The sequence below is a fragment of the Leuciscus leuciscus genome, assembly GCF_965113295.1.
Source record: "Leuciscus leuciscus genome assembly, chromosome: 1".
NCBI classification, from domain to species: Eukaryota; Metazoa; Chordata; class Actinopteri; order Cypriniformes; family Leuciscidae; genus Leuciscus; species Leuciscus leuciscus.
The window spans coordinates 20,798,564-20,825,077 of NC_138725.1; the positions used below are offsets into that span (position 1 = coordinate 20,798,564).

At 37.9% G+C, this 26,514-nt stretch overlaps 1 protein-coding gene and 1 long non-coding RNA gene across 2 annotated transcripts in view; both read right to left on the bottom strand.

Moving 5' to 3' along the window:
- Positions 1–214: 214 nt before the first annotated feature.
- LOC309486796 lies at positions 215–3,410 on the bottom strand. Its single transcript, XR_014201687.1, has 3 exons — positions 2,130–3,410; positions 645–920; positions 215–456 (listed from the first exon to the last, which is right to left on the bottom strand). It is a non-coding gene; the product is annotated as an uncharacterized lncRNA (long non-coding RNA).
- A 9,200-nt stretch (positions 3,411–12,610) lies between these two features.
- LOC309499068 (collagen alpha-3(VI) chain-like) overlaps positions 12,611–26,514 on the bottom strand; it is a 45,108-nt gene continuing 31,204 nt past the window's right edge. The window contains exons 3-5 of the mRNA XM_082170072.1: positions 15,230–15,823; positions 14,246–14,839; positions 12,611–13,858 (exon numbers count right to left, since the gene is read on the bottom strand). Of these exons, the coding sequence (XP_082026198.1) occupies positions 13,272–13,858; positions 14,246–14,839; positions 15,230–15,823 (1,775 nt within the window). The 3' untranslated portion in view covers positions 12,611–13,271. The remainder of the gene's footprint in view (positions 13,859–14,245; positions 14,840–15,229; positions 15,824–26,514) is intronic.

The following is a 26,514-nucleotide window of genomic DNA, read 5'->3' on the forward strand; positions in this document are numbered from 1 at the left end:
ATGTGAAATTCATCCTGCCTGATCGTTCTCTTAAAACAATACATTGATTTAAACATTGTAAAACAGTTTTTTTTGTCAGAAGAGGTTTATGCGTGGGAGGGGTAATCGCTCATCAATATTAATGAGATTCAGACCAGGGGTGTGACATAGACACTCCCCCAATGACTAATGGGCCATCAAGAGAGGCAGCCTGAACAAAGAGGAGATTCAAAGGTTTTGTTTTTCACTGTTTTATTGTAATTCCTCTATGAGGAGGAACTAAATGTTTTAAATTTGCAATGTTTTAAACTCAGCTGTGGTCCAGGTTCCCGTGCAGGCAGGAATCTCAGAGTCTGTGGAACCATATCAATGTCAGTCTCTGTTTTCCATGACAGAGTAGACTGCTTGTTGCTTGTCTGAATGTTTGTCTTGGCCCTCTTTGCAACAGGTGTCTGATGATCACCATCACCTTTATAGCTGTAAAACAAACAAACAACTGTGAGCATGTTTATTACACAAAATATAACAACTGCATTTCAATTTGCAGTAACATTGGCCAGATGCAAAGCCATACAGACACATAATGTTTGTATGGACTATGTAAAACCAGAATATGTAAACAGAATTATACTAATATCTGAAAGAAAGGGAATAAGTGTACTTACTTTTCAGTTGTTCTCAAAACTATTATTATCATATAGAGTACTATTCCAGCACATGCACAACTGATGGGCATTAGCATGCTGATAAGATAGCACAAAGAAAAAATATGTAACATTATCAACCAACCTCCAAAAATAAATAAACTCATACAGGCTCATATTGTAATAAGTATATAAACAAAATTGAACAAACATGGGTAAATATGTACTTACTCTTTCTGACGTTCAACTGTGTTGCTGCGCGCCCTCCGAGTTGCAGATGAAGGAGATGCAGCATTCCTGTTTTAAAAAAAGTTGAAAACTATTATAACATAAATATTTCAAAGTATAGTAGCCTATCATTAGTCTATATGAATAACTTATGCAAATAATTGTAGACACGTGCTGTAGGCATATATTGCGTGTAATGGGCCATTACCGGAGATAGCACAACGCAAACATTAACACATTTGCAATTCATCAGCTGGGCATATTTACACATTTCAGCACATACACACATTTGCAATAGATATTTGCAAGCACTCTTCGTTGATGATAATGAGGCAGCATAAACACTAGTCAAAATATAATCTAAACATACATAATATTTTCTAAATTAATTTCAAAATTCTAACTTTCATACAGGCCTATAATCTAAACGTTGTACATATATACAGCATGTCTAGGCTATGCTGTATAAAGTCTTCTGAAGGCACGCGCCGAAACGCGTTTGTGCAAATAAGTTTATTTATGCATGAAGCCTCTCTCCTACTTTATACAGCACAGCCTAGACCATTTAAATATAAATTACTCTGAATGGAAAGTATGGAAATGGTCCAACCAGTAAAATCTGTAGCCTACGTTTATTTAAAATAGCTTGTCAACTAATTTCTCTGTACTGTAGGCTAATTGGCCTACGTGTTGTAGCCTAGTCATTAAAATTAAATAAAACAATTTAGTTCATATTTAGGTTTAAATAAAATCATTATTTTTTTTAATTTCATTTATGTTGATTATATGAAAAGTGAAAAGCATGAGTAAGATCATGCGCAATCGCGAGACAAATGGAGTGGGCAGAGAAGATTTTGACCATTTCATTAAGTTTATTTTTTGTATAAAGCCTTTCTTTAAAGTGAATTTCGTTTTGTATTAATTGTATCTTAATTTTAATAGTTGTTTCATCAACCAAATGCCTGTATTTAAAACATAAGAATTAAAAATAGCAGGAACTGGAGGCCTCATAAATGAACCCAAACTCATAAGCTTTGCCTAAAATACCAGAGAAATATATAGAAAGCTCGAAATGTGTTATTTTAAACAAAACTATTAAAAACGAAAGAAAACAGACTGCATGAAGCCTCTCTCCTACTTTATAAAGCATAGCCTAGACAATTTAAATATAATTACTCTGAATGACAAGTATGGAAATGGTCCAACCAGTAAAATATGTAGCCTACGTTTATACAAAATAGCTTGTCAACTAATGCAAGTAAATTTAAAAAGACTTACTCATCCGAAATATCCACGGCTGGATCAAGTCGCTCTTCAAAAATACAAACGTTCGTTGTCAGAGTCCTGTTCTTCTTCTGAGGAAAAAGTGAACTCTTCATTGCTATCCAGGACGAGCTGAAGGGCTGTGTGTCATCTTCCAACGGCGCAGGAAAGTGAGAGAATGAAACTTGCTGGTTTTAAGGCATTTCAGGGGGCTTTTTACCTTATTTTGCATAGATCACCTCAGCACATTATCTTATGAATAGCGCGCTCTGCGAGTGGGTGTGAACTCATTTCAGGGGGCGTTTACCTTATTTTGCATATCACCTCAGCACATTATCTTATGAATAGCGCGCTCTGCGAGAGGGCGTGAACTCATTACAGATAATTAGATGAGACGGGAGAAACTGTACTTCTCTTTAGTTTCATACAGATTACATTGCAGGAGAATATTTGTTTTGAATGTGAACTGTTTTATTTTAAAGTAGAAATTTAAAGCTTTCTTTAGACGCATGTTTCATGGTTGTGTGATAAGTATTCGCTGAGTTTTCCAGACTTGTTTCAGAAAGATTTTTGCGGAGACAGAGTGAGCTGAAAGCGCACCCTGTTTATTTTATTTATTTAAAAATAAAAACAAGGTTTTGATGTTAATGTGAGTGTACACAAAAAAAAAGAAGACCCTCTATAGTTTATAATCATGTATTTATTTTATTTATATGACCATAAATGACGGATTTTTTAAAGTTTATGTTGCTGCTATGTGAAAAAAATCCAGCAAAACGCGTGGGCGCGTTTCTCGACCTCAGAGGGTTAAAGTCACCATGATGGTGGTTAGCGTTTGCTTTAGTTGGGCTCTTGACCATTGACTCTTTAATATAACATGTTCTCTGGCTGCTATAATTATGTGTTTATAAAACACGTTTGTTGCAGCAAAAAAGCCAAGACAAAAAGAGATCAAGTGATGTTGGCTGTTTATTGATGATGATGACGACTAAGTCATCATCATGTAATTGCCTCATTCGCTGATCTTGTTCAGTGTCTAATGCTTTTTAATATTGTTTTATTCATAACAGAAGCCATTTGATTTTACAGCATGAAATCTAACAGTGTTGTTTATCAAACAATATACTTTTTTTTTTTATAGTTAGTGCACAAAAACCTTTCATCTATGGCATTACTTAGACTCACACAGACATCAAGAAACAGCATATGAATCTCAACAATGGTGACAAAAGATACAAAAAATCCTGATGCATAATTTATTAATGCCGCAATGCATGCATGCACTGCAGCATGAAGCATTTCATTGATTGTCACCATTGTTGAGAGTCATACACTGATTCTTGATGTCCATGTAATAATGTAGAAAGTTTACTGCACTAAATGTTTTTAAAATTCTTTATATTATTTGATTAACTGTTGGATCTAATGCTGTCAGGTCACACAGCTACTATAATAAATAAAACAAAATCACATAAGCCCAATAATCAAAGCATTAGACACTTAAAAAGATAAGTGATTCAAGCCACAATATGATGATTACACCTTCATCAATAAACAGCCAACATCACCTGATCTCTTTTTCTCTTGGCTTTTTCGCTGCAACAAACGTGTTTTATAGACACATAATTATAGCAGCCAGAGAAAATTTTATGTTAAAGAGTCAATGGTCAAGAGCCCAACTAAAGCAAACGCTAACCACCATCATGGTTACTTAAAATATAACTATTGATTTCATTAAAACGGAAATGAAATAAAGTCAGTCTGGTTAGTAATAAGTGAAGCTGGTAATTCTGTTTGTGGAGTTGTTTAATCCTCCTCTGCTGAGATCTTCACAGATTTAATGTCTTCTTTTCTCTTCAGTTGATGTCAATCTAAGGCTGTGGCTGAAGTCAGTTGTAGTTCTTGTGTTTCTCTTTCCTTCAGTGATTCTGCTTGTTAACAGCAGGTGTTCATAATTAATGCTCAATCATCACTTAATTATCTCATTAACTTCAACACCGCTTTACCTCTGTAGTGTGCACACATATGAACACTGAGCAGTGTTGATTTAACATGGGCGTTTTTCTGTGTACTATTACATAAATCTTACCTGTTTCATTTACATACGACTGACAAATATAAATCACATTCAGTTTATTAATACAATTACATAAATCTTATCTGTTTCATTTAGATATGACTTAAAAATATGAATCACATTCAGATTATTGATTGGTTTATGTTAAAACTATGTAATCCAAATGCATGGAAATTTGTTATGCAATTCAAATACATAAATCTTATTTTTAGACAACATTTTTTTTTTTTGAGTGTATGTCAGAAAAGAAAACGAAGACTCAAAAATATTTGTTGAAGATTTACCCATTTAACTTGTTTTCATTATTCAGTTTTGGTTGCAAGTATGGTTATGATTATAAAAAATAAAGTAAACTAGCCAGAAATTATAGAAATATAGAAATATCTTTATACTGCAAGGATATGCTGTGTATTTCCCACACCAGGAGTAATTTATATAGTTCTATTTTATAGTGCTTATCTGTTAAAAAAATTATCTATGTTCTATGCAAAATGTTCTATTAAAGAAAAGATAGAAAAAAAATATTTGAGTGTGCTGTAAAGTGGTTAGAAAAAATGAAATCGGAATCGGCTAAAATCGGTATCGGCAGGTCAAACTCAATGAAAAATCGGAAATCGGAATCGGCTAAGAAAATTGTAATCGGTGCTAGAGATGCTCCGATTACAATTTTTTAGGCCGATTCCGATTTCCGATATATATATATATATATATATAGCCTTGCAGTAAAAAGATATTTCTATATTTCTATAATTTCTGGATAGTTTACTTTATTTCTTTGTTATAATCATAACCATACTTGCAACCAAAACTGAATAATGAAAACAAGTTTAAATGGGTAAATCTTCGTCTTCGTTTTCTTTTCTGACATACTCCAGTTCTTGTTAAAACACACTAGACATACTTATTCTGTGCATTTTGAGCACTTTTTGTATGAAATAATTTTTAGTTTGTCCATCAAAAGTGTGCTTTCACTTTAATTTAGCGTGAGCAGCGCTGCAAAAATAGACCCGCGCCGAAACCCACTTCACTGCTGCTCATGCGACGCTCCTGCTTGACGCTCACGCGCTGCTCACGCGCCGCTGACATTTGCGGTGTGAAACGGCCGTAATTGAGGTTCCTAAATGTGCGTTCCGTGTGCACGTGTGATGCTGATGTTGCTCGATGTTAATCATGCGGCGCCCGAGTGCATTTGACCGGCATAAAATCGGCATATGTCAGACTGACCGGCCGGTCATGGCCGATCACGTGAAAATCGGCCAATTCCGGTCACCAGCCGATCAATCGGTGCATCTCTAATCGGTGCATCTCTAGTGTCAATGTAAAGGTTGTAGCTACTATAAATTGTATGAGTGAAAACATGTATTAAAATAATGCAAATATTAAAGGAATAGTTTACCCCAAAATAAAAATTGTCATCATTTACTCACCTCTTGTCATTTCAAATCTTTATGACTTCCTTCTTCAGAACACAGAAAAGATATTTTGAAGAAGGATGGTAACCAAACAACGATGGTGCCCATTGACCTGCATTGGTTTGGTGTCCATATAATAGAAGTGAATGGGTACCAGCATTGTTCGGTTACCAACATTCTTCAAAATATATTTTTTTGTGTTATGCTGAAGAAGGAAAGCCATATAGGTTTAAAATGACAAGAGTGAGTTAATGATGACAGAATTTTCATTTTTGGGTAAACTATCCCTTTAATTGATTTCTGTACCTAATATACAATAATTTGTATCTGTTTGTAGGTCTCGTTAGGAATGCTGCACTCATTTTATTGCCAGCACTTTTTAAAGAAAACGCCAGCTTCCTCTACTGTGTAGATAGTGTAAGTATAGTCTTCTGTAGTTTCATTAACATTTGATGCACTTGACTTGAATTAAAGGAACTGTTCATGCAAATATAAAAATATTAGTCAGTTTACTCACCCTTATGGCAAATTTGTAACAATTTTTAAAAAAAAATTATTACATGTACCCTATAATTTACTCACTCTTCCTTAGTCATAAGCTTTGTACTGTTTACACTGCACTGTTAGACCTTACCGGGTTTTTTTACAGTAAAATACTGGCAACACTGTTGCCAGTAAAATACTGTTAATTGTACAGTTCTTTACTGTAGTCTAGTTTGTTTCTGTAAAAATGCACTAAATTCTAATTCAAATGAACTAATTACACTTGCAGAAACCGACTGCCTTAAATTGACCAACTGTCATTTAAATGTATTAACTAAAATTTATAATGCATTAATAATGTGAGCAAAGTAAAACTGTGAACTTCTTTCATTTGAGACCACTAAAAAACTATTGTACATAAAAAGATTTCCACTGGACCAGCAACTACACAGTCACTGTCTGTTAAATAAAGCAACATGCAGAATATCATCAATGTTTGTAGATCTTCTCCTGGACTGAAGCACAGGCTCTACTCTTCTGCACAATGGTGACCCAAAAAATTAATTTTACAGTAAACTACTGGCAACAGTGTTGCCAGTATAAACCTGTTTTATAACTTACAGTTTATTACTGTTAAAATACATTTTGTGGGTGTGTCTTTTTATCTTACACTGTTAACCCTTTCAACCCCACAGGGAAATCCACACTACAAAGAGTAAAAGTAACATTGAGACAGTGTTGCAGTGAGATAATTAAGGGAATATGTAAGTGATTGTTGAGCATTAGTGATGAACACCTGCTGTTAATAAGCAGAATCACTGAAGAAAAGAGAAACACAAGAACAGAAAATAGAGAAACACAATAACTACGACTGACTTCCAGCCATTACACATTATTACACTTATTATTAACCAGTATGACTTTATGTCTGTCATACAGAAGTTGTTATTGAAAATGTTTGTTTGAAGTTACCATTATAGAGATCAGTGTTTGCTTTAGTTGGGATGTTGATGCTAAAACATTCATTTTTCTTTTGCTGCTTGAGCTGTGTTTTTGCAAGTCACACTTGTGCGCACACAGTTTATGAATGATTGTGGTTGTAATGCTTATGATGACAAAATCATCATATTGCCTGTTCATTCACTAAGGAATTAGTTCTTATTCATTCAGAGTTTTATCCTCGATCAAAAGTGTTACATTAGTACTACTGTGAAACTACAGCAATAAGTTGCTATGACTCTTTTTTTTAACACATCATGCATAAACCAAAAAAAAAATAGAGCTACACTATGTTTTAGAAACATATTTTTAGTTTAGATATCACAATTTAGCACATTAATCTCAACAATGGTGGCAATATTTCTTCTTTTTTTTATTATTCATGCAGCAGTGCATGCTGGGAGTTTTATATTATCCTGGAACCCAGCATGCATTGCGACATGAAACTTTTCACCATTGTTGAGATTCATGTACTGATTGTTGATGTCTGTGTGTGTCTGAGTCAAGCAAGAGTAAAACAAAATTGAATGCACTATGTGATTGTTATTTTTCGGAAGACCTGATAACAGAAATATTGATTTCATTTTGTAGATACACAGATTTATGCTAAATATGACATACCCATAATTTCAATGAATATATACAGGAATAATCTGAAAATCAGATAGTCCAAGATGATATCATCACAAAAGAATAAAAACACCTGATCATCTTCCTCTTGACTTTTTCTTGCCATAACAAATGTGTTTTATAAACTCACTGTTACAGCAGCCAGAGAGAGATGGAAGGTAAGAAGTTAAGGGACAAGAGACCAACTAAAGCAAATACTGATCTTCATCATGGTGACAACAAATTTTATTATTAACTAAATCTTTGTTAATTCTCAACAAGAACTTTTGTACATGTATGAAATAAATAATCGTAAACTGGTTTGCGATTATTGGACACATGATCCAAGATGGCGCCGCGGATGGCTGCCTCGGTGTGGAGCTCTCCAGTTATTGTGTTGTTTTTGTTGGTTTGTTCTGCGTTTAGTCATTCTTTTCCTATCAGTTTCACCAAAGACGAACTACTGGACATTAGGAAACACACACCAGACAACTTTTTTACAGATTTTGATTACTCAGACGTTTTACTGGACATTCTCGTCGGAGGGGCAGCGGTGTTGTTCAAACGCGCGGTCAGACGCAAACGCGGGAAGCGCGCTGGCGCGCTGGTTAAACTCCGCGAGCGCGGCCTCCGTACTGCACTCCCCAGTATTCATCTTGCGAATCTCCGATCTCTTCCTAACAAAATGGACGAACTTCTTCTCCTCACCCGCACTAACAAGGATTTTTTAAACTCCGCTGCTCTGTGCTTCACTGAAACCTGGCTGAGTGAAGCCATACCGGACAACGCACTACATCTGCCGGGCTTTCAGCTGTTCCGAGCGGATCGCATCGCGGAACTAACGGGGAAAACGAGAGGTGGTGGATTGTGTTTCTACATTAACGAAAGTTGGTGTTCAGATGTAACAACACTGAAGAAGATGTGCTCTCCTAATTTAGAGGCACATTTCATAAACTGTAAACCTTTCTACTCGCCGCGGGAGTTTTCCTCATTCATTCTCGCGAATGTTTACATTCCTCCAGACGCGTGTGTGAGCGCGGCGATACAACAGCTGGCTGAACATATAGCTGAAATGGAACAAAGGTACCCAGACTCTCTTTTAATCATTCTTGGGGATTTTAACAAAGCAAATCTCTCCCGTGAACTGCCAAAATACAGACAGCATGTTACATGTCCTACCAGAGACAGTAATATATTGGACCACTGTTACACCACGATAAAGAATGCGTATCACTCCGTCCCACGGGCAGCTTTGGGGCTCTCTGATCATTGTTTGGTTCATCTTATACCGACCTACAGGCAGAAACTGAAATCAGCTAAACCTGTAATAAGGACTGTAAAAAGATGGACCAACGAAGCAGAGCAGGATCTACAGGCCTGCTTCGATTGCACTGATTGGACTGTTTTTGAAGCTGCAGCCACCGATCTGGATGAGCTCACAGATACTGTAACATCATATATCAGTTTCTGTGAGGATACATGCATTCCTACCAGGACATTCTTATCATTCACTAATGATAAACCATGGTTTACTGGGAAACTCAAACAGCTTCGTCATGCCAAAGAGGATGCTTACAGAAGTGGGGATAAAATCTTGTATAACCAGGCCAGAAACAGACTGACAAAGGAGATCAGAGTTGCTAAAAGAAGCTACTCTGAAAAGCTGAAAAACCAGTTTTCAGCCAACGACCCGGCATCAGTCTGGAGAGGCCTGAGGAACATCACCAACTACAAATCACCATCCCCCCGATCTGTGGAGAATCAACAACTGGCTGACACTCTCAATGCATTCTATTGCAGGTTTGAGAAGCCCAGACTCACACCTCACACCCGCTCTGATGTGCACTTCACACATCCACCATCACCTCCTGCAACCCCTCTCCTCCCCCCTTCTGCCATCCAACCTGAGCTTAAGGTCTGTGTGGAGGACGTGAGCCGAGTCTTCAAAAAACAGAAGACTAGGAAAGCTTCAGGCCCAGACGGCATCTCATCTGCTTGTCTAAAAGCCTGCGCTGACCAACTGGCCCCAGTCTTCACGCAGATCTTCAACAGATCATTGGAGCAGTGTGAAGTTCCCTGCTGCTTCAAACGCTCCACTATCATTCCGGTTCCCAAAAAACCTAAAATCACTGGACTTAATGACTACAGACCTGTCGCTCTCACGTCTGTGGTCATGAAGTCGTTTGAAAGACTGGTGTTGGCCTATCTGAAGGACATCACTGGACCCCTTCTGGATCCCTTTCAGTTTGCTTACAGAGCAAACAGGTCTGTGGATGATGCAGTCAACATGGGACTGCACTATATCCTGCAACATCTTGACAGACCTGGGACTTATGCACGGATCTTATTTGTGGACTTCAGTTCGGCCTTCAATACCATCATCCCTGATCTTCTCACAGCCAAACTGACTCAGCTCTCCATGCCATCCTCAATCTGTCAGTGGATCTCCAGCTTCCTGACAGACCGGCAGCAGCGAGTGAGACTGGGGAAGCTCACATCCAGGACCCTCACCATCAGCACTGGCGCCCCCCAAGGGTGCGTTCTCTCCCCACTGCTCTTCTCCCTGTACACTAATGACTGCACTTCTAAAGACCCCTCTGTCAAGCTCCTGAAATTTGCAGACGACACCACCGTCATCGGTCTCATCCAAAATGGTGACGAGTCTGCTTACAGACTGGGGGTTGAACAGCTGGCTGTCTGGTGCAGCTATAACAACCTTGAGCTGAACACGCTCAAAACAGTGGAGATGATTGTGGATTTCAGGAGAAAATCCCCAGCACTCCCCCCTCTCACCATCATGAACAGCACTGTGGAAGCAGTGGAGTCATTCAGGTTCCTGGGCTCTACCATCTCTCAGGACCTGAAGTGGGCAAATCACATTGACTCCATTGTGAAAAAGGCCCAGCAGAGACTGTACTTCCTTCGCCAGCTGAAGAAGTTCAATCTGCCACAGGAGCTGCTGATCCAGTTCTACTCAGCCGTCATTGAGTCTGTTTTAAGCACTTCCATCACTGTCTGGTTTGGTTCAGCTACCAAATCGGACATCAGGAGACTACAACGGACAGTCCGGACAGCAGAGAGGATTATTGGTGCCCCCCTGCCAACCCTCCAGGACCTGTACTCTTCCAGAGTGAGGAAGAGAGCAGGTAAAATCATCACAGACTCCACTCACCCTGGACACCCCCTGTTTGAACTGTTACCGTCAGGACGGCGACACAGATCACTGGCCACAAGAACATCCAGGCACAGGAACAGTTTCTTTCCACAGGCCATTTCCCTTCTGAACACTTAACATGCCCCCCAAGGCATATGCCTGCAAGTGCAATACTCCCACTGTCTAGTGCAATATTCTCTTAACTCAGGTGATATTTATATTTATATTATTCATACTACTCAAAATACTGTAAATATGTTCATAATCTGTAACATGCACTAGACTCCCACTGTCTAGTGTAATATTCTCTAACTCAGGTGATATTTATATTTATATTATTCATACTTCTCAAAATACTGTAAATATGTTCATAATCTGTAAATGTTTATTCAGACTAAACCCAACTGTGACCCCTTTTTTTTACTTTTTATACTATTTTATTTTATTTTATTTTTTTATATATTTTATTCTTAGAATTTGTATTACTATGTTTCTTGTTGTATTTGTATTTGTATATGTGCACTGGAAGCTTCAGTACCAAGAAAAATTCCTTGTGGGTGCAAGCACACTTGGCAATAAAGCTCTTTCTAAACTGGTTTCACACTCTTGTTGTTCTTGTGTAGTTCTGTTCTTGTTTATCTGTCCTTCAGTGATTCTGCTTATCAGGTGTTCATCAGTTTCTCAATTCACTCACTTCTTTTCATTCACTCTGTCAAGTGGACTATATTAGTGAACTAATGTAGGGAATAGTGAATGAGGGTATAGGGTGTGATTGGGAAAACAGCCTCTGAGTGTCGATTTTGAGCACTGTTCATTTACAGTATATTCCTGTAGGCTATTTTTGTTTTCTACGGTATATTACTGTTTTAATGGAAAATGGTATGATACTGTCTGAATTACGCCTTTTTTTACAGCAAGGTTTAACAGTGTGCTTTGTAATGTTATTGAATAGCATCCCAATTTAAATCATAAAAGAAATCTGTACAACTCCAGGGGTTAATACTTGTCTTCTAAAGCAAAATGGTACGTACAAATGGTACGTTAGTGAGATAAAAAGATTAAATTTGCCAAGATAGGTTGCTATAATTAGACTATGTATAGATAAAGGAATAACATCCAATGGGGTGGCACATCAGCTCCACATTAATAATTATGAGGCTTGTTGGTTCTTGTGTGTCACGTGCTTAGCTGTCATATCTGTGTTGTGTCATGAACGATTCAGTTACAAGAACGAAAGAACCAATGAGATTCAGAGAAATCAAAGTGGAGCTGACGTGGTAGCATGTTGAATGTTCTTCAGTCATCATTAATGTTGACATTCAAACACATTACAAAGCTTTTTATTATTAAATATATCTCAGATTGTGTTAAACTGAAGAAAGTCATACACATTGTTTGGCTTGTTGGTGAGTAAATTATGGGGTAATTTTAAGTCTATTTGATGACTTCTGTTAATTGGTGAAAAGCACTCAAAAGGTGAAATGTTTGTTTTACAGGAACCCAAAGGTCCTTCACCAACCATTGTGTTTAACGGCTCTCCTGATCCCTTCAAGGCTGAAAGCGTCAGCATTATAATGGACAATGTGAACATCATAAGAGAGGCAGACATCGACATGACACAGGCTGTGGAATGCCTGTTTGCAGTCTATTTTCTTTTCAATGTGCAATACCCGGTTGACATTAAGCACACAATGACTTTTATTCAAAAATATATGCTTAAACTAAGACAAGAGCATGACACAAGAACACCAATACATTGTAGTGCCATTTAATAGATGTTTTAATTGTTCATGTATTGATTTTATCTGCATTGTCAAATATCAAAAATGATTTGTTTTTCCTCATTTCAGAGAGACATGTAAAAGTGAAGTACTGTATATGTACATAAACAAGCTTATGTATGTTTATTGCAAAGTGAAAATGCTTAAATGAAATAATTCAAACTAAATGGTTAAATGTAATTAAACATCTTAAATGTAAATGTGAAATTTGCTGTCTAATACAGAAGTATACAGAGGTGTAATTTTAAATATGACACTAATATTTTTGTAGAATCAATTGAATAAATTTAAACTTTTTGAATTTTCTGGATTGTTTATATTTTCTTATTTAATAATAACTCGTTTAATAATAAAGAACCCTTAAATGGTTCTATTTAGAACCATCTAACTTGGATTCAAAGAACCATTTGGGGTTCTTTTTATGGAACCCTTTTAAATGGTTCTATATAGAACCATTTTGGAGTTCCATATATGAAGCGGGTGATAGAACCATTTCTGGTTCTAAATAGAACCATTTCTTTTAAGAGTGTAGATACAAATGCTATGACCTAAATTGATTAATATCCTGAATATAAACATACAAGGAGTGTTAATGGGTGTAGAATGGGTTAATGGGTTAATGTTTGTAGAATATTACCCGTTTCAGTTGGGCCCTGTCACAACAACACCAGTCAATGTAGAGAGATGGGATATAATTTCTCTGGGGTTGCGCAGCAACAGCCTGAAGTCCTTCAGGATGAAAACCACAGCTTCATCAAAAGCTATTTGCTTGAGCTCAGCCTCATCAGCAGCTTTGGAGCCTGCAGCCAAAGTTAGAACACCCATTCGACGAAGAGCTTCAGCTGGCTGTTGAACACTGTCTTTAGATTTTTTACTGGTCAGGAGCAACACAAGCTGTGTCACTTGATCTTGAATGCGGCTCCCACTCTCAGGTCTGAGCATGTTGGTTCTCACAAAATCCAGGGCAGCCCCGATGTTGACTTCAACCGAAGGTTTGGGTTTTATTCTTGAGAGAGCAGAGCTTAGGGATTCTTTTGAACTAAATGAGTTGAGGTTGATCTCCGACTTTGGGGTGGTGGAAAACATGGCCACTCCGACCTGCACCTGATCAGGTCCAATTGGCATGGTGTCAACAAACCTTTTGATGAATTCTCGCACTGCATTGATTATGGTGGAACCCATGCTACTGTCAATGAGGAAAATTATATCTCTTTTCCCAACAGCCAAAGCTAAAAAAATAAATAAAAATAAAACAATTCTACTTAGTCCTTCTGCAAATTCAAACCAAAATCAGGTAACCTATGAAGAAGTTAGCTATCATTTATTTAAAAGGTATGATGTTTTACAGAAACAATGAAACTATCAGAAACTATCACCATTTTTTTTACTTGCCATAAAGCTAACATATATAAAAGTAGTAAAAGTTGTAATATATCAATATATGTAACATATATTACAAGTAGTAAAAGTAATGGATATCAATTAGCATGAAGTGATCATTTATTTAAAATTGAAATAGATACAAATGCTATGACCTAAATGTATTAATATCCTGAATATAAACATACAAGGAGTGTTAATGGGTGTAGAATGGGTTAATGTTTGTAGAATATTACCCGTTTCAGTTGGGCCCTCTGTCACAACAACACCAGTCAATGTAGAGAGATGGGATATACTTTCTCTGGGGTTGCGCAGCAACCCCCTGAAGTCCTTCAGGATGAAAACCACAGCTTCATCAAAAGCTATTTGCTTGAGCTCAGCCTCATCAGCAGCTCTGGAGCCTGCAGCCAAAGTTAGAACACCCATTCGACGAAGAGCTTCAGCTGGCTGTTGAACACTGTCTTTAGATTTTTTACTGGTCAGGAGCAACACAAGCTGTGTCACTTGATCTTGAATGCGGCTCCCACTCTCAGGTCTGAGCATGTTGGTTCTCACAAAATCCAGGGCAGCCCCGATGTTGACTTCAACCGAAGGTTTGGGTTTTATTCTTGAGAGAGCAGAGCTTAGGGATTCTTTTGAACTAAATGAGTTGAGGTTGATCTCCGACTTTGGGGTGGTGGAAAACATGGCCACTCCGACCTGCACCTGATCAGGTCCAATTGGCATGGTGTCAACAAACCTTTTGATGAATTCTCGCACTGCATTGATTCTGGTGGCACCCATGCTACTGTCAATGAGGAAAATTATATCTCTTTTCCCAACAGCCAAAGCTAAAAAAACAAAACAAAAAAAAAACAATTCTACTTAGTCCTTCTGCAAATTCAAACCAAAATCAGGTAACCTATGAAGAAGTTAGCTATCATTTATTTAAAATGTATGATGTTTTACAGAAACAATGTATTAATAACTATCACCATTTTTTTACTTGCCATAAAGCTAACATATATAAAAGTAGTAAAAGTTGTAATATATCAATATATGTAACATATATTAGAAGTAGTAAAAAAATGGAAATCAATTAGCATGAAGTGATCATTTATTTAAAATTGAAATAGATACAAATGCTATGACCTAAATGTATTAATATACTGAATATAAACATACAAGGAGTGTTAATGGGTGTAGAATGGGTTAATGGGTTAATGTTTGTAGAATATTACCCGTTTCAGTTGGGCCCTCTGTCACAACAACACCAGTCAATGTAGAGAGATGCGATATAATTTCTCTGGGGATGCGCAGCAACAGCCTGAAGTCCTTCAGGATGAAAACCACAGCTTCATCAAAAGCTATTTGCTTGAGCTCAGCCTCATCAGCAGCTTTGGAGCCTGCAGCCAAAGTTAGAACACCCATTTGACGAAGAGCTTCAGCTGGCTGTTGAACACTGTCTTTAGATTTTTTACTGGTCAGGAGCAACACAAGCTGTGTCACTTGATCTTGAATGCGGCTCCCACTCTCAGGTCTGAGCATGTTGGTTCTCACAAAATCCAGGGCAGCCCCGATGTTGACTTCAACCGAAGGTTTGGGTTTTATTCTTGAGAGAGCAGAGCTTAGGGATTCTTTTGAACTAAATGAGTTGAGGTTGATCTCCGACTTTGGGGTGGTGGAAAACATGGCCACTCCGACCTGCACCTGATCAGGTCCAATTGGCATGGTGTCAACAAACCTTTTGATGAATTCTCGCACTGCATTGATTATGGTGGCACCCATGCTACTGTCAATGAGGAAAATGATATCTCTTTTCCCAACAGCCAAAGCTAAAAAAAAACAAAACAAAAAAACAATTCTACTTAGTCCTTCCGCAAATTCAAACCAAAATCAGGTAACCTATGAAGAAGTTAGCTATCATTTATTTAAAATGTATGATGTTTTACAGAAACAATGTATTAATAACTATCACCATTTTTTTACTTGCCATAAAGCTAACATATATAAAAGTAGTAAAAGTTGTAATATATCAATATATGTAACATATATTAGAAGTAGTACAAATAATGGAAATCAATTAGCATAAAGTGATCATTTATTTAAAATAGAAATAGATACAAATGCTATGACCTAAATGTATTAATATCCTGAATATAAACATACAAGGGGCCCTATCTTGCACCCAGCGCAATTGACTTTGTACACCGACGCATGTATCATTCCTATTTTGCACCCGCGCAAAGCGGACTTTTCCCTCCACAGAAGCACGTCGGTAAGTTAGGAAATACACTTGCGCTCCCGGGGGCGGTTCAGCGCAAAGAGGAGGCGTGTTCCGGCGCAAACGTTCATTCATGCTATTTTGCAGGTTTAGAAAACAATTGCGCCACTAACCAGGAAAAAATAGTTTAAAGTCAGTGGCGCGTTGCGCATGTTATTCATATGCTATTTTAAGGGCGCATGCTTGGCCATAATCAATGTAGCGTGTGCACAACGCACATAGCCTACACTTTGATTCTCTCATCTACACAGAAGCAGCAGTTTTCATTTTTGAATACATTATTACGATAGATAGATAGATAGATAGATAGATAGATAGATAGATAGATAGATAGATAGATAGATAGATAGATAGATAGATAGATAGATAGATAGATAGATAGATAGACTATTTATTATAAAAGCATACATCTAGCTTACACATTTACCCAAATTATCATACGCCTGTTTAACCGAAGTTAATTTGGGTGGGTTTCTCCATTTCAATGTAACTTCTCTCTTTTACGGCCGTGACGAGAGCGTTGCTCTCCTTGGCTGTGAACCGCTCCTGGCGCGCGCCTGGCAAATCCGCCGTTTCAATAGCAATCCGCTATGGAAAAAGCGCGTTTGCTCTTAAAGGGAATGTGAGATGACGCTCTGATTGGTTTATTTCACGTTACGCCCAAACCACACCTATGAATAATGAAGCTACTTCAGACCAACCCATTTTAGATTTGCGCCTGGCGCAATAGTCATTTATCCCGCCGGGAAAATAGCAACAGCGCCGAGACCCGCCCACAAAGTTACTTGCGCTTTGCGCTTTGACACTTGCGTTTCAGATCGTTAAAATAGGGCCCCAGGAGTGTTAATGGGTTGCATGTGCTACTCTTGGTTTAGTCTAAATATTGTATCTTATAGGACACACAAACTGTTTCTAAGTTCTCTTACGAGAGGTTCTCTCGTATTGCGTAAGTTGCTCACGCTACGGGGAAAGTCTTCTTTCTTCGAGTTCTGAAGCCAAAAATTATCCTTAATTTTGTATTCATTGTCAACGCAGTGCGGCAGCCGGCAGACCAAGGGCAGGCTATATAAGCGTGCTCATTGGCTGCTCGGCGGCAACTGCTTAAGCCTATCAGTGAGCCTCGTGAAACGACCGTCTAACCGTCAAGATGGGTGTGGCCAGTGTGTATATAACGAGGGCTCACAGGCTGAATATCTGATTTTCTAGTCTTCAGTGAAGCTCTACGCATCGCTGGATCTTGAGAGCCGCCGCCGTTGAAACCAGCGACCAGCAAGCTTAGGACAGCGCCTGAGGAAGCCGGCCGCCTTCGCCGCCTTCAGCCATCCGTGCCTGCTACGCTATCCGGCGACATATCCTTTTATTACTGCTGTGTGTGTTCGCCCAGCGACACACACTTTCTCTCACTGTTCTAAAAGAGCACGAGGCGTTTTTGTCAAAATGCCTTGTTTTTCCTGCGGCTCGTGCCGCGCCCCGCTCAGCAACGAAGACCGCCACGTCATCTGCGCTCTCTGCCTGGGCCGCGAGCACACCGCCACCGCACTCTCTACAGGCGGCTGCCCCGAGTGCGAAGAACTTTCAATGTCGACCCTGCGGGCTCGATTTGAAGTTTTCGACCAAGCTGTCGCTCCGCCTGTCCCTGCCGGGCCGCGCAAGAAGCGCCGCTCGCAGAGACCACCGGAGACTAATGTGACTGAGGAGCTCGCCGGAACCTCTCCTTCGAGCTTCTCTCTCGCCCTCTCCGCCCCCCCTCCCGGCCGCTCAACCGCCGGCTCTCGCCCGCGCCGCCGCCGCGTCAGGGGATGAGGCGAATGAGATAGACACCCTCCCTTTGTTCGAGCCGCGCTACTGCGCCGCTCACAAGGGATGGCAGAAGCGGACGGTCTCGGAGCGAGCTTCCTCTCCCTCTGTTCAAGCCGCGCAAACTGCGCCGCTCACAAGGGATGGCAGAAGCGGACGGTCTTGGAGCTCTCTTTACGTTACAAGAAAGCTACTCCGTCCTCGCGCGTCACTCACCGGCGAAAAGGAGAACAGAGTGTTTTCGTTCCGCTGTGGCCGGACCTACCTCCATTTCTCACACATTTCTCAGTCCCCTCTTAAGTTCAGGCGACTGGAATTGTTCATATCGCAGTATACGAGCCTGTTATAAATACACGCACGCCTGCAAGCAAACGGCGTCACAAGACATGATGACGCTCTCTTATGTAACCGCACTGGCATTAGTAGTACATTTTAACATTAGCTCAAATGATCTATAGGGAATTTTAATAATTAATCATGAATATAATTAATATTTTGCATATTACAGTTACATTAATTTATCGAAACTGAAACTAGATCGATATGTACACTGTTAGACCTTACCGGGTTTTTTTACAGTAAAATACTGGCAACACTGTTGCCAGTAATTTACTGTTAATTGTGCAGTTCTTTACTGTAATCTACAGTATGTTACTGTGAAATGCACTAAAACTCGAGTTAACTAATTTCACTTGCAGAAACCTTAAATTGACCAACTGTCATTTAAATGTATTAAACTAAAATGTATAATGCATTAATAACGTGAGCAAAGTATTACTGTGAACTTATTTCATTTGAAACCACAACAAAACTTTTGTAAATAAAGAGATTTCCACTGGACCAGCAACTACACAGTCACCGCCTGTAAAATAAAGCAACATGCAGCATATCATCGATGTTTGTAGGTCTTCTCCTGGACTGAAGCACAGGCTCTACTCTTCTGCACAATGGTGACCCAAAAAACGAAATTTTACAGTAAACTACTGGCAACAGTGTTGCCAGTATAAACCTGTTTTATAACTTACAGTTTATTACTGTTAAAATACATTTTGTGGGTGTGTCTTTTTATCTTACACTGTTAACCCTTTCAACCCCACAGGGAAATCCACACTACAAAGAGTAAAAAGTAACATTGAGGCAGTGTTGCAGTGAGATAATTAAGGGAATATGTAAGTGATTGTTGAGCATTAGTGATGAACACCTGCTGTTAATAAGCAGAATCACTGAAGAAAAGAGAAACACAAGAACAGAAAATAGAGAAACACAATAACTACGACTGACTTCCAGCCATTCCACATTATTACACTTATTATTAACCAGTATGACTTTATTTCTGTCATACAGAAGTTGTTATTGAAAATGTTTGCTTGAAGTTACCATTATAGAGATCAGTGCTTGCTTTAGTTGGGATGCTGATGCTAAAACATTTGTTTTTCTTTTGCTGCTTGAGCTGTGTTTTTGCAAGTCACACACTTGTGTGCACACAGTTTATGAATGATTGTGGTTGTAATGCTTATGATGACAAAATCATCATATTGCCTGTTCATTCACTAAGGAATTAATTCTTATTCATTCAGTGTTTTATCCTTGATCAAAAGTGTTACATTAGCACTACTGTGAAACCACAGCAATAAATTACTTTTGCAATATTTTTTTAATATTTTTATTATTATTCATGCAGCAGTGCATGCTGGGAGCTTTATATTATCCTGGAACCCAGCATACATTGCGACATGAAACTTTTCACCATTGTTGAGATTCATGTGCTGATTGTTGATATCTGTGTGTGTCTGAGCCAAGCAGGAGTAAAATAAAATTGAATGCACTATATGATTGTTATTTTTCAGAAGACCTGATTACAGAAATATTGGTTTCATTTTGTAGATACACAGATTTATCCTAAATATGACATACCCATAATTTCAATGAATATATACAGGAAATATCTGAAAATCAGATAGTCCAAGATGATTGTGACATCATCACAAAAGAATAAAAACACCTGATCATCTTCCTCTTGACTTTTTCTTGCCATAACAAATGTGTTTTATAAACTCACTGTTACAGCAGTCAGAGAGAGATGAAAGGTAAGAAGTCAAGGGACAAGAGACCAACTAAAGCAAATACTGATCTCCATCATGGTGACAACAAACTTTATTATTTACTAAATCTCTGTTAATTCTCAACAAGAACTTTTGTACATGTATGAAATAAATAATCGTAAACTGGTTTGTAAACTGGTTTCACACTCAGTGTTACTGGAAGTCAGTTGTAGTTCTTGTGTTTCTCTTTTTTCTGTTCTTTTTTCTCTGTCCTTCAGTGATTCTGCTTATCAGGTGTTCATCAGTGTCTCAATTCACTCTCTTCTTTTCATTCACTCTGTCAACGGGACTATATTAGTGAACTAATGTAGGGAATAGTGAATGAGGGTATAGGGTGTGATTGGGAAAACAGCCTCTGAGTGTCGATTTTGAGCACTGTTCATTTACAGTATATCCCTGTAGGCTATTTTTATTTCCTACGGTATATTACTGTTTTAATGGAAAATAGTATGATACTGTCAGAATTACGCCTTTTTTTACAGCAAGGGTTAACAGTGTATATATGAATAACCAATCACAACGAATTATAATTCCTCATTCATATATCAACAATCTTATTTCAAATCGAAGTTATGGGATAACTTTCAATGGAATTAATTTAGTTATCAAACAATCTGTTTGTCCAGCAAACATTAACGTAAGATTAACTTCAACTCTCAAAGAAAATGATCCTTCTTACAAACGCAAGAAAGAGTATTTTTTTCTGGCCTTGAAAAAAAACCCCAACTCGCTGTGTTTATAAAATTAGGTTACTTAAATCGTAACAAGATAAAGCATATAGCTTGGATCGAAAAATCTCATTGACTTTGTAATTACGAGCATTTAAACAGAAACAGTCATGGATATAATGGTTTTAATAAATGCAAAACTACAGAATATACGGACTATACAATATACACGGATTATATGTCTATGTACATAACATACAGTTAAACAATACAAGACTAAACGGATAACGAAAATGAGAGAGAGAGAGAGAGAGAGAGAGAGATCGGACAATGAGAGAGATGAGAGAAAGTGAAACTAACCTGTGCGATCAAAGAAAGATCACAGTTAGGCAAAATCACAGACAGTAACCTTTTGAGTGAAACAACAAGAAATCACATCAATCAAATCAAAAATCATTACTTGCGTATGGTTCTCTTTGTATTTGCTGAAGAAGAGCTCTTTTTAGAGCGGGGCGTGTTTCCTCGTGTCTTTGGGGTGAGCAGACTTGCGCGAAGTTTAAAGGTTCACCGAACGTGAAGTTGCCGGAAACATGATTCAGAGTTCATCTCCCTTTGTGGAGGGAGAGGCAAATATGGGAATACAACTTAGTAAAGAAAATAAAACGGAGATGAGGACTCCCTAAGGAGCCATGGAGCCAGGAATTCTCTCAGACGCAGTGCTCGTGCACGTCCTTAAAGAAGAGGAGTGCGAGCCGCGGGAGGTTCAAATCTCTTTAAGGTTGAAGTTGCCGGCTACGTTCGCTTCATTGAACGTAGGTAGAGTCCAAAGACGAAAATAAAGACAAGACTTAAAGGGATACTTCAGCTCTGGGAAGATGAATGTGTATTTAAAATAGGTCATTTAAGTAGAAGAAATGTGAAGAAATTTTTGAATTTGGAGCTTTCTAGACTGAGAAAAGCCAGAAAATGTATTTTTGGCTTATGTGGATGAAAGACAACAACTCCCAGTATGCACTTGCTTCGCTGCCCTAGGAGGCCACGCCTACCGGTAAGAGAGCGCAGTTGAACAACAAGGCTATTAGGCTAGCCTACGTGATGAGTTTGCCAGGGATTTAGAGATCGCACAAAATGTCTGGGATTCGGCTTTTGCGTTCTACAGTCGCCATTCATTATGTTTACTGTGGCGAGCAGGACGAGGCTGACGGCCGCGGGAGAACGGCGCGAGGCCGGTGGCGTCATTACTGAGACGCGCCGGGTCTTGCATCTCTCACGGAGGAGCGGGAATTTTCTTAGCAATGGTAAAACGCACATCAACCGATTACTTGTTTAGCGTTCATGTAAACACTACATTCAGACTCACCAATCGGAATGAATTCAGTTAGATTGAAACAAAAGGTGTGCATGTAAACAGTGAATGGCGACCGCAGAACGCAAAAGCTGAATCCCGGACATTTTGAACGATCTCGCCCGCTGGACAAGTCCGGGAAAAGGAGGATGGTAACCCCTACTTACTCAGCTTTCTCATACTATTCAGCTTTCTCCACAGAACAAGAGCCTGTTAGCTTAGCTTCCAAAGAAAGACGGCTGACACTGTGTACATTCTGTGAGTGAGATCCCCCACCCTCTATGGGCGGGTTGAAAACATGCGGAACAACGCCTTCTACTGGCTGTAGTCTTTAGCCTCTGGCCAGAAAATCCTCCGATGACGCAAAATGACGATTTTTGCGTCATCGGAGGATTTTTTCCAGACAAAAAATACATAAATCTCTTGTCTCAGGGGGATATGAGGGTGGAAAGCATGGTAATTCGAAAATACTACAGGTTTTCTACTAATACAAAGCTTAATGCTAAATCCTGAAGTATCCCTTTAAAGGAAATAAAAGAGAAAACGGAGAATGCTCCCTGAAAGGGAGCCATATGGATCTTCTCGCTGACGAAGAGGGTTCGTAAAAGTGCTCTCTGAAGAACTCTAGCTCGGTCTTCTTATGGAAAGACTTAATGTACGCCTACTTTGCGTACGCAGACCAATCATCTTAGAGCATCTCGGGCGGGAAGATTTTCTTTGTCTTGTAAGACAACGCCCACTCGAATGAGTCATGAGGGATATGAGAGTAAGCCGTTCAGCTCCAGAAATATGAAAAGTGTAAAACAATGTACATTATTGCAACGTTGGTGAACATTCTCTAACTAAAACACTATTGATTAAAGAATACATTTCAAAACCACACCTCTATTATAAAGCAAAACTAATCACACATGCATAATGTAATTGTACTTATATTAAAGGATATTCTATCCTAATTCAAAACACAAAGGGATGTTTGTGTGTGTGTGTGTGTGTGTGTGTGTGTGTGTGTGTGTGTGTGTGTGTGTGTGTGTGTGTGTGTGTGTGTGTGTGTGTGTACTCGTCTATCTATCTAACTGGGGACCTTGGTGTCGTTACACACTCACTAACAGGGGACCGTCGAGCCAAGTGGGGACATTTTTCAAGTCCCCTGTTGGTCATGCTTTAAAACATGTTAAAATCAGCCAAAACACGCTCTGGTTAATTTTGTACATTTTTGACCAAGTGGGGACTTACATGTGTGTGTGTGTTTAAGTCCATACTCAGCAGCGCTCCTGTAGGCTGGAGCAGGAACTGCAGTGGCCCATTAACACACGTCGTTCACACTTCTCTATTGTCTGAATGGCTGCTGTCCTAGAGAGGCTCTGAGACTGTAGAGCTGCTGTTTAACTGCTTAGTTCAGGAGCTTTCAGTAACACTTTATAATAACTGCACGCTATTAATCATTAGTTAAGCATTAGTAAAGAGTTAATTCATTTATAAAGCATTAATATACACTAATAAGCAGTATATAAATGCAGTTATAAATGTTTTATTCCTGTTTTAAAAGCATATCTATAATGTGTTTAATAATTGTATTTTCATACTTTATTAATGATCAATTTATCATTTCTAAATGAAGTATAGCATCATTTACAAAGCAGTTATTTAGGAGTTGTCAGTGGTTCATAAGATCCCTTAGAAAGTGTGAGTAAATGATTAAACTAATTCAATGTACATTCATACATCATACACTTATTATTCAGACATATAGTAATAGTTACTTAGTGTGTTAATAAATGCTTTATTAACATGTATTTCTACTGTAGTTCAGGTAGTTATAAAGCATTTAGTAGAGGTCAGTTCACAATTTTTTGTGAGCTCATCTAAAGTGAGGACTAGTTATGCTAGTTATGTAGGAGATTTAAAGGCTGTTAATATTTCTATGTTCTCTATCATTGTGTTGTGTTGTGTTTGTTTCCTTTTTCTGTTTAGAAGATAAATGAGTCTTTAAATCTCCTTTATAAATGCTTTACTAGGCATAACTAGTCCTCACTTTTGCTCACAAAATAGTGAACTGACCACTACTAAATGCTTTATAACTCCCTGAATCTACTACATTTACTCACACTTTCTAAGTGATCTTATTAATCACTGACAACTCCTAAATAACTGCTTTGTAAATAATGCTATACTTCATTTAGAAATGATAAATTGATAATTAATAAAGTATGAAAATACAATTATTAAACACATTATAGATATCCTTATAAATCAATAATACAGCATTTAAAGCTGTATTTATAAACGGCTTATTAATGTCTGCTTTATGAATTATGATTTAACTGTTTACTAATGCTTAACTAATGATTAATTAAATGCAGTTATTATAAAGGGTTACCATATATATATTATATAATATTTTTCAGAATATAACTTCAAATATGCATTTTTTTTATAAAAAATAAAATAAAACATGCCAAGAGGGGATCTACAACTCAATGTTATAATTATAATGTAATTATTATTATATTATAAAGGTATTAATAATGCGACAGATAGTATTGGCTGCCTATTAATTAAAACATCATTCCTACAAAAAAAAAAAAAAAAAAAAAATCAATAGACATGTCCTTATTTTTCTGTTTCCTTTGTTTCTAGGATGTTGATGTACAGAGAAAGTCAGTGTTTGAAATATTGCTCAATTTAAATGCAACCAAACATATGTCGTTCGTTACCATCCAACAGTGGACCTTTCTTTAAGATCTAATTCAAAACTTTTGAGTTGACTTGCTGCATCTGGTCATTTTGAAGAAACAAAAATGAAATCATTTTTTTCATAATATAACTTTAAAAAAAATTAAAATTAAAAAAAATAAACATGCCAAGATTGAATCTCAACTCTGAACGATCTCTACCTATACAACAGTGGACTCACAATAGCCTGCAATGGAACTGTGTGTGTGTGTGAATAGTTAAGTATGTCTTTATTTTGTAACTATAAGTTATATATATATTTATATATAGGCCTTCATAGATACTTTCTATTAGGGGTGGGCAAAAAAATCGATTCACATATGAATCGCGATTCAAACGTTACCGATTCAAAATCGATTCATAGAATTCCAAAAATCGATTCTTGTTTTTTTTGTTTTGTTTTTTTAATATACATTTTTTGGTATTGTCCTGAAATGAGTTTAGCTTGCCATTCCCATAGATGGCGCTGCATCGAATTCACACTTACGCCTGCACACTCTTGTCATAGCCAAAAGAAGAAGTGCAGCAGAAGCGAAGCGGAGCAGAAGGAAGGCTGGCTGGCTGGCTTTGTGGCGTGTCTGTTTTTATTTCGGCTCCCATGTTAACAGGTTAGAGCTTGCACACAGCCTGCGTGACACGTGCGTCTCAGGTGTGGCCCGAGTCGTGCGGAAAACGTGTGCATGCTAGAAATAGAACCGACGCCTATTTTTCTCGCGACACGCAAGCGTGTTGGAAGCGTTTCCAGGCAAAATAGAATGTTTATATGTCATTTTGACACGAATATTCATATTAATAAATGACATTTTGATGTTTGAAAGTCTAGGTTTTGACATAAATGCAGATATAATGTAGGCTTATTGTATTTTTTTTAATCGATTTTCAAAAATTGCACCTGTCAATACAGAACGAAATATTCTGTAGCCTATTTTGCCGTCAATAGCCTACTCCTTAAACTACATTTAGCAGCATTGTTTGTTTAATCTGACTACAGCACTTTAAAGCTAAATGTAAAAAAAAAAAGTATTTAAGTTTAAATTTAAACTTGAATTAAATGTATTCGAAAGCTGGCCAAAGCTTGGCACTTTGCACTGTTTAGTTGCAAAAGTTTTTATGAAGACAAAGTAATATCAAACTTCATTTAATTTGTTATTTATTTTCTTTTAAATTGTATGTCTACTGCAATCACACAGGAAAAAGTCAACTACATTTACATACTGTGAATCGTTTTTGAATCGAGAATCGTTTTTGAATCGAAAATCGATTTTGAATCGAATCTTGAGTCTAAAAATCGGTATCGAATCGAATCGTGAAATTTTCTGAATCGTGCACCCCTACTTTCTATGCTTGGTTATGCAGTCCCTAACAATTTACTTGCCATTGTTATGTGCCATTGCACTCACACATACATGTCTATATTACTAACAGACCAATGTCGCTCTACACTGGCCAAGTGAGGACTCAATGAACGATGTCTATCTATACAAGTGAGGACTTGAACAGTGTGTGTGTGTGTGTGTGAACAGTGAAGTGAACTGGCAGAGAAGTCTGTCTTCATTATGTATATATAGTATATTATATAGTATATTATATATTA